Source organism: Melanostigma gelatinosum, assembly GCF_949748355.1.
Source record: "Melanostigma gelatinosum genome assembly, chromosome: 4".
Taxonomy (NCBI): Eukaryota; Metazoa; Chordata; class Actinopteri; order Perciformes; family Zoarcidae; genus Melanostigma; species Melanostigma gelatinosum.
In genome coordinates, this window is record NC_136637.1 from 10,948,576 (window position 1) to 10,959,025 (window position 10,450).

Consider the following 10,450-nt stretch of genomic DNA (forward strand, 5'->3'; position numbering starts at 1 on the left):
GCGATTGAACACCAGGCGAGCTGCAGCTTTCTGGACAAGCTCCAGAGGTCTGATGGCCGGGGCTCCGGCAAGTAGTGAGTTGCAGTAGTCCAGGCGAGAGATGACAACAGCCCGGATGAGCACCTGCGCCGTCTCATCAGTGAGGAAGGGGCGAATCCTCTTGATGTTGTAGAGCAGGAATCTGCAGGAGCGTGTAACTGATGCAATGTTTGCTGAGAACGACAGTTGGTCGTCCAGGGTCGCACCCAGGCAACAACCTAAAGACTTTAAAATAACAAGCATCCCCTTTAATGGACCCTCCGGCAGGTTCATCATTCAATTCTCAAACCTGATGATAGTTTTAAATGACAAAGATACTTAATATGTCAAATACAAGGCAATTCAATTATCAGACCAATGCATGAGACATCCTGATTTCGTATTTCATGTAATGGAAGTTATAGTCCTCCCTGCTATTAGACTCACCTCCCACACAGTATTTTTTAAACTATTTTACATTGCGGCTAATCAATTCACATAGTTGACACTGAAGATTCAAAATCTATTTCATATTTGTTCAGTTCATAATAGAGTATGACCACAATAAGCACTGAAATCTTAAACACATTTTATTCACATTTTCTATTGTACAACCAACACACGCAGTGGTCAGGCCTCCACAGCAGGTTCGGATGGAGAGATTAGGTTGTTGATGTTGACGGAGTTAATCCTGCTGCTCAGAGGTATGGCTGGTCCGTGGAGAGTGGGAGCTCCTCATATACGGGACCTGGGGTCACTGGAAGCTTTGGGACTTCAGCAACTTGACTAGAAGACATCAGAGGGGTCAAAACAATTACAACGGTACTGAAACATTGACTACCAATACAATATTTCACTTAACAGAGGGTGAATGTGTGTAATCAGTTGTTTAATTGAAGCAGCAAGAGACATTAGCAGACATCAGATCAATGCATTCAAGCATTGGAGCATCTTTGGCAGGTGTCCGATGGTTTAAAATTCGTTACTCCACATATTCATAGCAGCATTAACATAATTTGATTATGATACAAATCCTACTTACATCACTGCCATAATTATTCTCCATGTCAGAACAATATTTATCTCTTTTTAGTGTGCTGTAGTGCAAACTCAACACTTCCTGTGCCGTTTGTTCACAATAAAGCTCCAGCAAAGAGAATTGACCAAGGCTTCTAACAGAGAGTGAATCACTGTCAGCAAGTTAAAGGTTGGTCTAAATATAGATTTGGATATTTTGGTTTTCCTACAGTTGATGATTTCACATACGTCACTGGTTATTTAAATGAAGAGTTGTAGGTGCACATTGCAGCATAGATAAAACAAGTTTTCCTCCATTCTGTGACCATATAATTTTTCTGCTTGTAAACAGAAATCAGGTCACTTTTGTTTGTACGTTTCCCAGCCCTGTTCATCAGGTTCTCTTCACACCTTAATCAAGCTACAGTAAGATGTCCGATATTTTGTAATAATCAGAAAACTTCCTTCTCTGGTGATAATCAAATAATCACTGTACATGAACACGCACTGACTGAATCATTTACCTGCCAGCTGAGAGAGCTTTCTGAGAAGACATGATGACTGTGGCGGGTACCGACTCTCTGCGTCCATCTCTGCTGTAGTAGTAGTTGCTGGCATACTTGTGGCTCGGGCCCACTGGCAGCTTGGGTGCTGGCTGTGTCCTATAGAAAACACATTTCAATCAAAATGTACCTGTAACTTTGCAGTGAAAACAGCTACTTCAAGCTGTCTACAAGTGATAAGATGGATTTTTGTGCAAAGTTTTAGCAGCGCCAGTTCTTTCTCTCTTTGTCAGGCCCTCAATTTATCACTTCCGTTTATTGCATTTGTGGGGGCATGTTATTTCAGGTAGTGGTGAAATGATAGAATATCGAGGGGGGTTGGAGGATGGTAAGTTTGAGTAACAGATTCATGATTATGAGGGTTTATTGGATGCCAAAGCACTAACAATAGGTGTAAACTTAAAGCTTTGCAACATAGTCAGAAACACTTAGATTGCCTGGACCAGTGCAGTCAGGCAGGAGCTGAGAGCTACATTTCAAGGCACATAAATGCCACAACTAGACCAAAAATTGGATTAATTTCAGTTATAAAAAATTCATGGGGCGACCTCACATTGGTTAGCAGAAAAAAAAGGTGTCAAACCATATGCTAGCACAGTTAAGTATGTTTATGTGAGAGCTTGACAAGTGACTTGTCAAGCTCTCACATAAACATACAGGTGAACTATCAGGGGTTGTGTTCAAAGTGTCATTGAACACAACCCCTGATAGTTCACCTGTGTCGAGGCAGGCGAGCCAGTTCCTGCTCTAAAAAAAACTACGTCATCATGCCACTTGAATACCACTGTTAACTGGGTTGCATCTGTTCCAAGAAACATTAAAACCGTCTCCAGTTTAGTGTGTAACAGCACTGTAGCTCAATTAATCCAGCTGTCTTAATGGTTTCACAGGGTAACGTTAACGCGAGTGGAAGTCTTACCTCTTTGCAATCTCCTCATATCTCAGCTGCAGTTTGCCTTGCAAGTTGTGCTAAAAAACAAACGGCATACAAACATACAAGCTAGTTAATAATGTTCTTTAATCACACGTAACGTTAGCTGTCATCCAACTCAGGCTAGCTCTTAAAAGCCAACGTTAGCTAGAATTAGCAACTCACTTCTGTTCAGAATGTATTTTTTGTGAGAAATAACCCAATGATAATCTACTATATCGTTCACCATACATATGAAGTTTGTCTGTAATTGTGTCGCTCACCCCTGATAACAAATTTCGGAGTCTCTGGATGATTTTGGTGGCAGTCGCCATGTTTGCTGTTGTGAAGGACACTGGACTTCTTCTGTGGTGTGAAACAACGGATCTCGGCACGTTAGCGACACCTGGCGGTTTAAAAGAAGAACTGCAGCATCACAAACCGTGTCCAAAAGAATCACAGAAAGCGCAGCAGCTTTATGATTATTATTTGTGAAATGTAACTGAATCAATCACCATTGAAATTAAATGAAATCATATTTATGGGCATGGGTCTATGTCCCATTTTTGTATTTTGTCAACTCTGTCTCAGCATCTGTCTTCCTTGTACTCCTACAAAATAAAAGCTCTCCCATGTGGTGAACAATGATGACGTACATAAAACACCAGTGGAGTCAGATTAAGGATGAGAAGTACAAATTTTATTTGTTGCACAAGAAAACACAGTACAGGGCTGCACCGCCAGTATACCATGCAATCAAGTATTACAGATGTGTGCTCATCTCATGCAGCATGCACTGAACAGAGGAGTCCACACGAGAACACATGCACATGTACAACAGTTTGACCTGCCAGTTTGTTCTTTAAGAGCAAGTTTAACACCAGCTGAGAATCTATGCTGACCTCCAGTGGCTGTTCTTGTTTTAAGCTTGCAGCCTACAGCTGTCACGTCACTGTCGGGTGTGGTTACAGTAATAAGACGCTTTCAACCAGAAGAGATCCATCAAGCATCAACTACATTTACATTCACATAAGAAACAAGGTTATTTGGAGAAATCCGGGTATACATGCACTGCAAAGTGTTTTCCCTCATCATTTTTGGAAGTACGACTGGAGTAGTTTATGTGTTATGATGCATTCTTTAGCTGTCGAGCCTTTCCACAGTACAGTTTGGAGTACAGGTTATCCCTCACTGTGAGACTTGTACAAATAGTGTTGTATCAGCAGTTTTAGTTTGTCTGACTTGTAACCTATTGTATTTACACAAACATACTGCTAGAGTAACGATTTGTTTTCTGCAGCATTACTTTCCCTGTTCGACGTATTTTTCATGCAAATGTGCACATGTGAAAAACACATTACAAGAGCATACATGGACAGAAATCCCAGCAGAACTCTAGCTGTGTCACCCTCGTTTACTCTGCCTTTACGTAACACCAAGGAAAACATGTATTTTCAAAAACTAGTGACGTAAGTGCATGTAAAAACACTTACTGCGTCTCAGCTTGTTGCTAAATGACTCTTTCTGAACATTTTCAAAATAACAAACAGCTTTGATTTCTATGAATGTTGTTTTCTTTCATGGTATCAAAGACGGTAGCGTCGTCATATACAGCCACGGGATATAAAATGTTTGTACAGTACATAGCATGTTTGTTTGTTGTAAACAATTCTGTCAGACTGCAAAAATAACGGCGGCGTTCAGCGACAATCTCTCCAGCATCCTGTAAAAGGTCGTCATGAGATTTAAGGAGAAAGAGGGACTTAAGTAACTCATCAACAAGTCTGATGATTTAGAAACAGAAGGAGAAAATCGGTACAAAATCCAGCAACAGCCACCGACAAAGAAGACAATAAACCTCAAATTTGGGAAGTACGGTACATCCAAAATACTAACAGCTTATTCCCTCAAGTCAGACTTCCAAAACTCCTGGTGCCGGAAATTGTCATTGTGCATATTGTGTCCTTCAACACATGAGAATTACACACATCCTTGTTATCAAAATATACATCAATATTTGTACGATACAAAGACATAAAGCATTTGTTCAAAGAAGCCCTGGGTTTGGATTCAACGCAAGGGTTTCCCTCTGCCATTTTCAATTTACCTTCAACATTCACTTACAAAATACATTAGTGCACGTTTCCCCTTGATGTAAACATCACCACACAGTACATTAAGTAGGAACAGGTCTTGTGTGCATGGTGTCTCTTACATGCTCATGTGAAAAAACAAAGACGAAAGCTACCGTTTCAGGAAAAGATACACAATGATTCAACACTTTTCCAGGTACAAAACATCTTAATACAGGAAAAAAATAAACCAAACCATAAACACCAAAATGTTTTGAACAAAAAGATATTTCCCTCCAGGCTCTGAAGACGACGTAGACTTCAATTTGGCTGCTCAATGTTTTTCATACAAATTTCATGCTTTGAGTAGAACACGTTATTACAGGGAGACATGTAGAGCCACGCTGAATCTGTGACTACAGATGTCAAAATGTGGGCAGGAACAAAAACAACAATAAAAATAAAATAAAAAACTAAATTTGAGATACCTCTATGATATGGCATCATACTAAGTTAATATCGAGAAGCAACAAAGCAGAGTGGCATGATCTGTAACACCCAGGACTTCATCCTCAACTTCATTCTTCAAGAGATGTTAAGATTGCAGAAAAAAAAACACATTTAGAAACGTCTTCATGTTGAGTTGAGCGTACGAATTTCAAGTGACACTTCCGCCTTCAAAGACATGGCTGTGAGGACACTGCGCTGATATCATGGCACAGAATGCCCTTTTTGAGTCAGCTTCAGCTCGTCTCCACAACAGATTGTTCGGTGTGAAATATTACCCCGCACTGACCAGAAGAACTGTGACCATGAATTCACACTGCCAGGAACATGATCAACACGTGAACGGAAGAACTTAATTCATTATTAGAAACACAGATCACTAAACTAAACGTCTCCCGTCAGACAATCATAATACAGTGCTGCTTCTTTCCGATGTGATTCTTTCATGAACGATAGTTGTGTCTTGGTTGCATTGACGGTTTCTTCTAGAGATCTAGTGACAAAGCAAAGCCGCAAAAATAGAAAATAAAAAACCTATTGTTGTTGGATAGTTTAGACACAACTGCTGCCAATAGATCAGAAAATGACAAGAATCAACCATGTTGCTTTCAGTGTGAACCAAAGGTCATGGAGATGAATATAACAGCAGTATTACATCATTGGAAGCTGCACTGTTCAGATCAGAACAGACACTGAAAAAACCCCCAAAAAACCTTGTACCTTTTGGTCCTGCAACAATTACGCCCAGCTTTATCAAACTAATCTGTACTGCAACAATTTATTCAAAAAATAGACATTTATACAAAAAACTATCCAGTCAAAAGACATAAAACCACATTTTATGGTTAGAAAAATGCTGAGCGTTGGCCATTCGACCAATGAGAACTTCCCTCTTGCCCCGTTACTAACTCATCGTAGTTGACAAATGTAATAAATACGACCAGAACCTCTGCAATGCCTTGAGGCACATATTCACAAGTAAAAAATTCAAGTAAAATCTTCTCCTACTTTTCTCAGCCAGAGTTTGTAAATGAGTTTACAGCTTCTGAAAGACTTGAAAGAAAAGACATGAGCCGCTGAAACGAGCGCAGTGGTGAGTTGTCACTTTCTCAGATGCCCTTTTTGTGGCGTTCCCTCTCTGCACTCCGTCTTCTCCGTCGATGGTCCAACCTGAGGACCAGTGGAGGCGGTTTCTGCTGCCTGCTTGCAACTGTGGTCACCAAGAGGAAGTCCTGACTGCTGCGGTTGAGAGGAAGTGATGCCCACCTGCAGCTGTGCTGTTTCGTTGGTTTCCTCTCCATCTGAACACGGCTCCCACTCATCCTGCTCGCTCTCCGTTGAGCCCTGCACGGCAATCTGGGGCACCAGTGTGATCCTCCTCACCACCGGCACTTCCAGCTCCACCGCCACGCTGGTTTGGGGTCGGGTGACCATCCACTCCGTCCTGTGCTGCTGTTGCTGATGATGATTTTGTGTATGGGCTCCTGGAGCTGTCACTGTAACCGCGGTGCTGGTTTTCTCCTCCGGCTCGTCAAAGCTCACCTCCTGCACCGCCTCCTGTTTCTTAAAGGAGTCTCGCCGCTCTGATAGGTTGAGCTTTCGCATCACGACCAGCTGCTCCGATCGTTCAATCCCAGAGTCCCTCAGCCTCTGGCTTCCGATGTATCCGCCCAGCCTGCCGAGATCGGCCCCGATGTACGAGCCTCCACAGGAACCCTCTGCCTCGCAGTCACCCAGCAGGTCCCCCTCACAGTAAAACGGCACTTCCAGCGTGTGCCGGCGAGGGGTGTACGACTTCTTATCGGCGTGATACACACCAGACAGCTTCTCAGCTGACTGTACCCTCTTAAGAAGAGGAGACCGAGGTGGCTCGGCACTGCGGGGCCGGACAATGTGTCTGACGATGGTAGGTGGGGACAGGGTTTTGCCGTGGTAGCCGTGAAAGGTTTTGGCAAAGCCTGACAGCGGAGAGGGGGAGCGCTGTGGAGAAAGAGGCTGGGTGGAGGATGAGTTGCAGGCCAGGGGCGAGGGGGGGATGTTGCTGGTTGACTTGCGGCGACCCACCTTGGTGTAGCGCTGCGTGCTGAGTTTGGAGCCTAAGCCGTGGAGAGAGCTGGGCCGGATGTGTGCAGCGGGGGAACTGGGAGAGCTGGAGCAAGGAGACGTGCTCTGAGGAGAGTTATTGTCTGGAAAGCAGAGGGAAAACCCTTTTAAACATTGTACTTCACAAGTTGCAGAAACCTCCAGCCTTGTTGGAGTCAAGAAACGAAAGAACCATTTCATGTTATCATGGATAATTCTGAGGCCACACCGAGCTCACCAAAAACCTGATGGTCGGGGGCGGGACTTCGGCAGGGTGTGGAAGGGCCGGGGGAGAGGCTGTGTGTCGGGGAGCCCGGAAGACTCTCGCTGGAGGAAACAGAGTGGTGGAGGCCTGAGTTGAAGCTGCGACTGCTGTGCATCACTGTGCTCTGCTTGGACAGCTTCTTCAAGATGCTTCGTCGTCTGGAGGTAGAAGAACAACAGTCACATATGTGCTATTGTGTAGTTCAGTGAGCTCGGGGGGGCATGCTGTGTGTTCTAATGGCCCTGCAGAGTATTCAGGAATCTCCGTTAGTTTCACAAACAACAATAATTTAAGCTTCCTGATTTAAAAAACAGTACAACAGAACCACCACACCATGCAGTGTATGTAATAATGTAATACTAAGTTGTGACTTAACTTAACAGTCCCTTGCACTAGGGGGAGACAGAGCACTGACTTCTGCAAGTTAGTTTATTTTTTGCCAACATTCAGCAACTACCAACCTCACAAAGTAAACAAACGATGAGTAACGCTGCAGAGAACGACGGATAACCAAACCTCGGGTTCTCACCTGTCGTAATTATCTCTCCTCTTGCTCTTCTTACTGCGGCGAGCCATCTTGCCTTTGTGTTTGGTCTTCCGAGCTGGACCCACTTTGATTGACGTGTTCTCAAGTGCTATGGTCTGAAGCGCCACCTTGCTGCCGCTCTGCACATTTAATTGGGAGCAAAGGATAATTAATCTGTGTTACCAACACACACACACACACACACAAAAAAAAAGCAACTTAAGCTTAAACTGAATGTACAGTGATAACCTGCGACAGCAGTGTGAGTGAGTTGCTGTACCTTCAATAGCAGTTCTATCATCTCAGGGTGGACCAGGCCTTGGACAGACTCTCCGTTCACGTGGGTGATGAGGTCTCCAGTGCGGAGACCTGCCTGGTGAGCTGGGCTGCCCTCCTCCACACTCTGTTAAAACAGCATCACAGTGAGTGTTGAGCATTACAGAACCACATTTCTATACCTCTCTCTTCTGGCATCATACTAAAGCACTTTAATTGACATGGACACATGACATTTAAAGCTGTGTGTTTTGTTAGACCCGACACAATTTGTATTTGTGGCGACACCCACCGACACCATGTGATGCACCGTGTAGACGTCGCTGTCGCCCATGTAGACCCGGATGGCCTTCAGCGTGAAGCCGTACTTCTTCCCTGATGTGTGGATGACAATGGGAGGCCTCAGGCTGCAAGGGCTGAGCGACAGGTCCCGGCTGGGGGAGGAGTCGCGGGACGAAGGGTTGGAGGACAGAGAGCGTGGGGAGATGGGACTGGGCTGGAGGCCGCCAGGCAAGTCATCTGAAACAAACAAGACCGTTTCCCTATAAATATGTCAACAGAACAATACACAGCTTTCTGGCTCAGAAAGGCCTTTTATTTAAGTTCTTGTGCGATGAATTAAATATTAACAGAGCTACAAATATACAATGGTTTTGGTAAATGTTCCTGACCATATCAATTCGAGGTGTATTTGCATGAATAACTAAAGAGTTTCAGTTACAGTTCAGGCACTTCCATTATTACTTTCTAAATATGGGCCTGTTTTACTTTCACGATTACAAACAAAAGATATTACAATTTTGTTCATCCATTTCCGTCTCCTTATTGCCACTCAGGTGTTGATGATATCCATCTGTACCTGTAGTGATGATAAGAGACAAGGCCGAGATGGAGGCCGATTTGGGAACCTTCCCACCACAGGGAAGCCTCTGTCTGTCCGGCGTCTCCAGCTGGTTACCGAAGCGCCGAGGGCCGGTCGGGTCCTTGGGGGACGAGTGTTTGGCCCCAGTGCTGTTGCTGCGAATCCTGATCCTCCGAAGGTTCGACACAACCACCTCAGCTGCAGGTATCATAGATTAAGAAAGGTAAACAACATGTCGATATGATCAGTGTTCATGCCTCTAACAAAAGCACTGATACATGTTGTGAACAGAAAAGTCAAAAACATTCATTCAGTCTGGATTTACCTTCATCGTCAGTGGAGAGGGCAAAGCGAGGCATCGTCTCCAGGCTCTGGGTGCTGCTCATCACCAGAGGCCTGGTGCTCCTCTCAGACTGGGAGGAGCTGGAGGAAGCCCGGGGGCGAAGGCTGCAAACAGGCAAAGCCCAGTTCAGTGGGTAAATCAACTGGTACAAGAGATCACGCAACACCACACACCACTGTGTCTTGACTGCTTGCTGCTTTTACACGGCAGCAGCAAAGTGCTAAACAAAGAAGAAATCAACAAAAAGCCTGGAGATGACCTCAAAGCACTGACGAAAGCTGTGGCAGAAATAAAAGCAGCTGATGATGTCACTTGTGCCTACCTGGCCATGCGTCCGGCATGTGGACTCAACCCTCCAACGTCCCCACGGTCCTCCTTCTCCTCGCTGTGGCTGCGGTCAGAGGAGAAGCTCAAGTTGGACGGTGTTGCCAGATGTTCTGTGCTGCTGTAAACCTGAAAGGTTAAAACAGAAGAGCTGAGCTGAGTATTGAAGAGCTTTCAAATGATTTACTGCACCGTCTAGCAGCACTAGAGACCCTCCACTCTTTGATAAACACCTGACTCTGTTATCTCAATAGCATAACAGCGAGAGGCTATCTAAAGAGAATCCGGTGTACCTTTAAATAAACATTGTAAATGTGCATAGACTTACAGCTGGAAGTTTCTTCTGTACCAAAAGGGATGACCACTTTTCGAACCGCCAAAGCTTTTTGTATTCCAACACGTGGCCCTTACCTTGCTGAAGCGATGCGACCAGGAAGAAAACTGTCTGATCTCCAAGGAAGACTCTTCATCATTGGTTTCTTCATCCTCGTCAGACGCCAAATGATGGTAACGCTCTGAACGAGCTGAAAACGGGAACAGGAGAAGACACTCAGATTTTCAGAGAAAACTTTGTTTATTTGAAAATATAATAGAGAATTTCTATTTGTCAATTGTGATACATGTGGTCATCACAGTAGAGGACTATGAACGCTGTTCACTGCTGTGACACGAGTAGACACAGTAT

At 44.3% G+C, this 10,450-nt stretch overlaps 2 protein-coding genes across 5 annotated transcripts in view; both read right to left on the reverse strand.

The window, feature by feature from the left end:
• Nucleotides 1–590: 590 nt before the first annotated feature.
• Nucleotides 591–2,870, reverse strand: ndufa7 (NADH:ubiquinone oxidoreductase subunit A7). The gene is made up of 4 exons (XM_079266825.1): nucleotides 2,793–2,870; nucleotides 2,518–2,567; nucleotides 1,560–1,697; nucleotides 591–804 (listed from the first exon to the last, which is right to left on the reverse strand). Exons 1-4 carry the CDS (start codon nucleotides 2,841–2,843, stop codon nucleotides 717–719), a joined length of 327 nt encoding a protein of 108 aa, XP_079122951.1. The 5' UTR covers nucleotides 2,844–2,870; the 3' UTR covers nucleotides 591–716.
• A 316-nt stretch (nucleotides 2,871–3,186) lies between these two features.
• Nucleotides 3,187–10,450, reverse strand: part of mast3b (microtubule associated serine/threonine kinase 3b) — a 28,447-nt gene continuing 21,183 nt past the window's right edge. For all 4 annotated transcript variants that reach the window (XM_079267488.1, XM_079267487.1, XM_079267490.1 and 1 more), the window contains 9 exons: nucleotides 10,177–10,289; nucleotides 9,764–9,894; nucleotides 9,424–9,545; nucleotides 9,096–9,296; nucleotides 8,529–8,755; nucleotides 8,241–8,363; nucleotides 7,964–8,100; nucleotides 7,408–7,592; nucleotides 3,187–7,273 (listed from right to left, as the gene is read on the reverse strand). In XM_079267488.1, coding sequence (XP_079123614.1) covers nucleotides 6,189–7,273; nucleotides 7,408–7,592; nucleotides 7,964–8,100; nucleotides 8,241–8,363; nucleotides 8,529–8,755; nucleotides 9,096–9,296; nucleotides 9,424–9,545; nucleotides 9,764–9,894; nucleotides 10,177–10,289 — 2,324 coding nt within the window. In that variant the 3' untranslated portion in view covers nucleotides 3,187–6,188. The remainder of the gene's footprint in view (nucleotides 7,274–7,407; nucleotides 7,593–7,963; nucleotides 8,101–8,240; nucleotides 8,364–8,528; nucleotides 8,756–9,095; nucleotides 9,297–9,423; nucleotides 9,546–9,763; nucleotides 9,895–10,176; nucleotides 10,290–10,450) is intronic.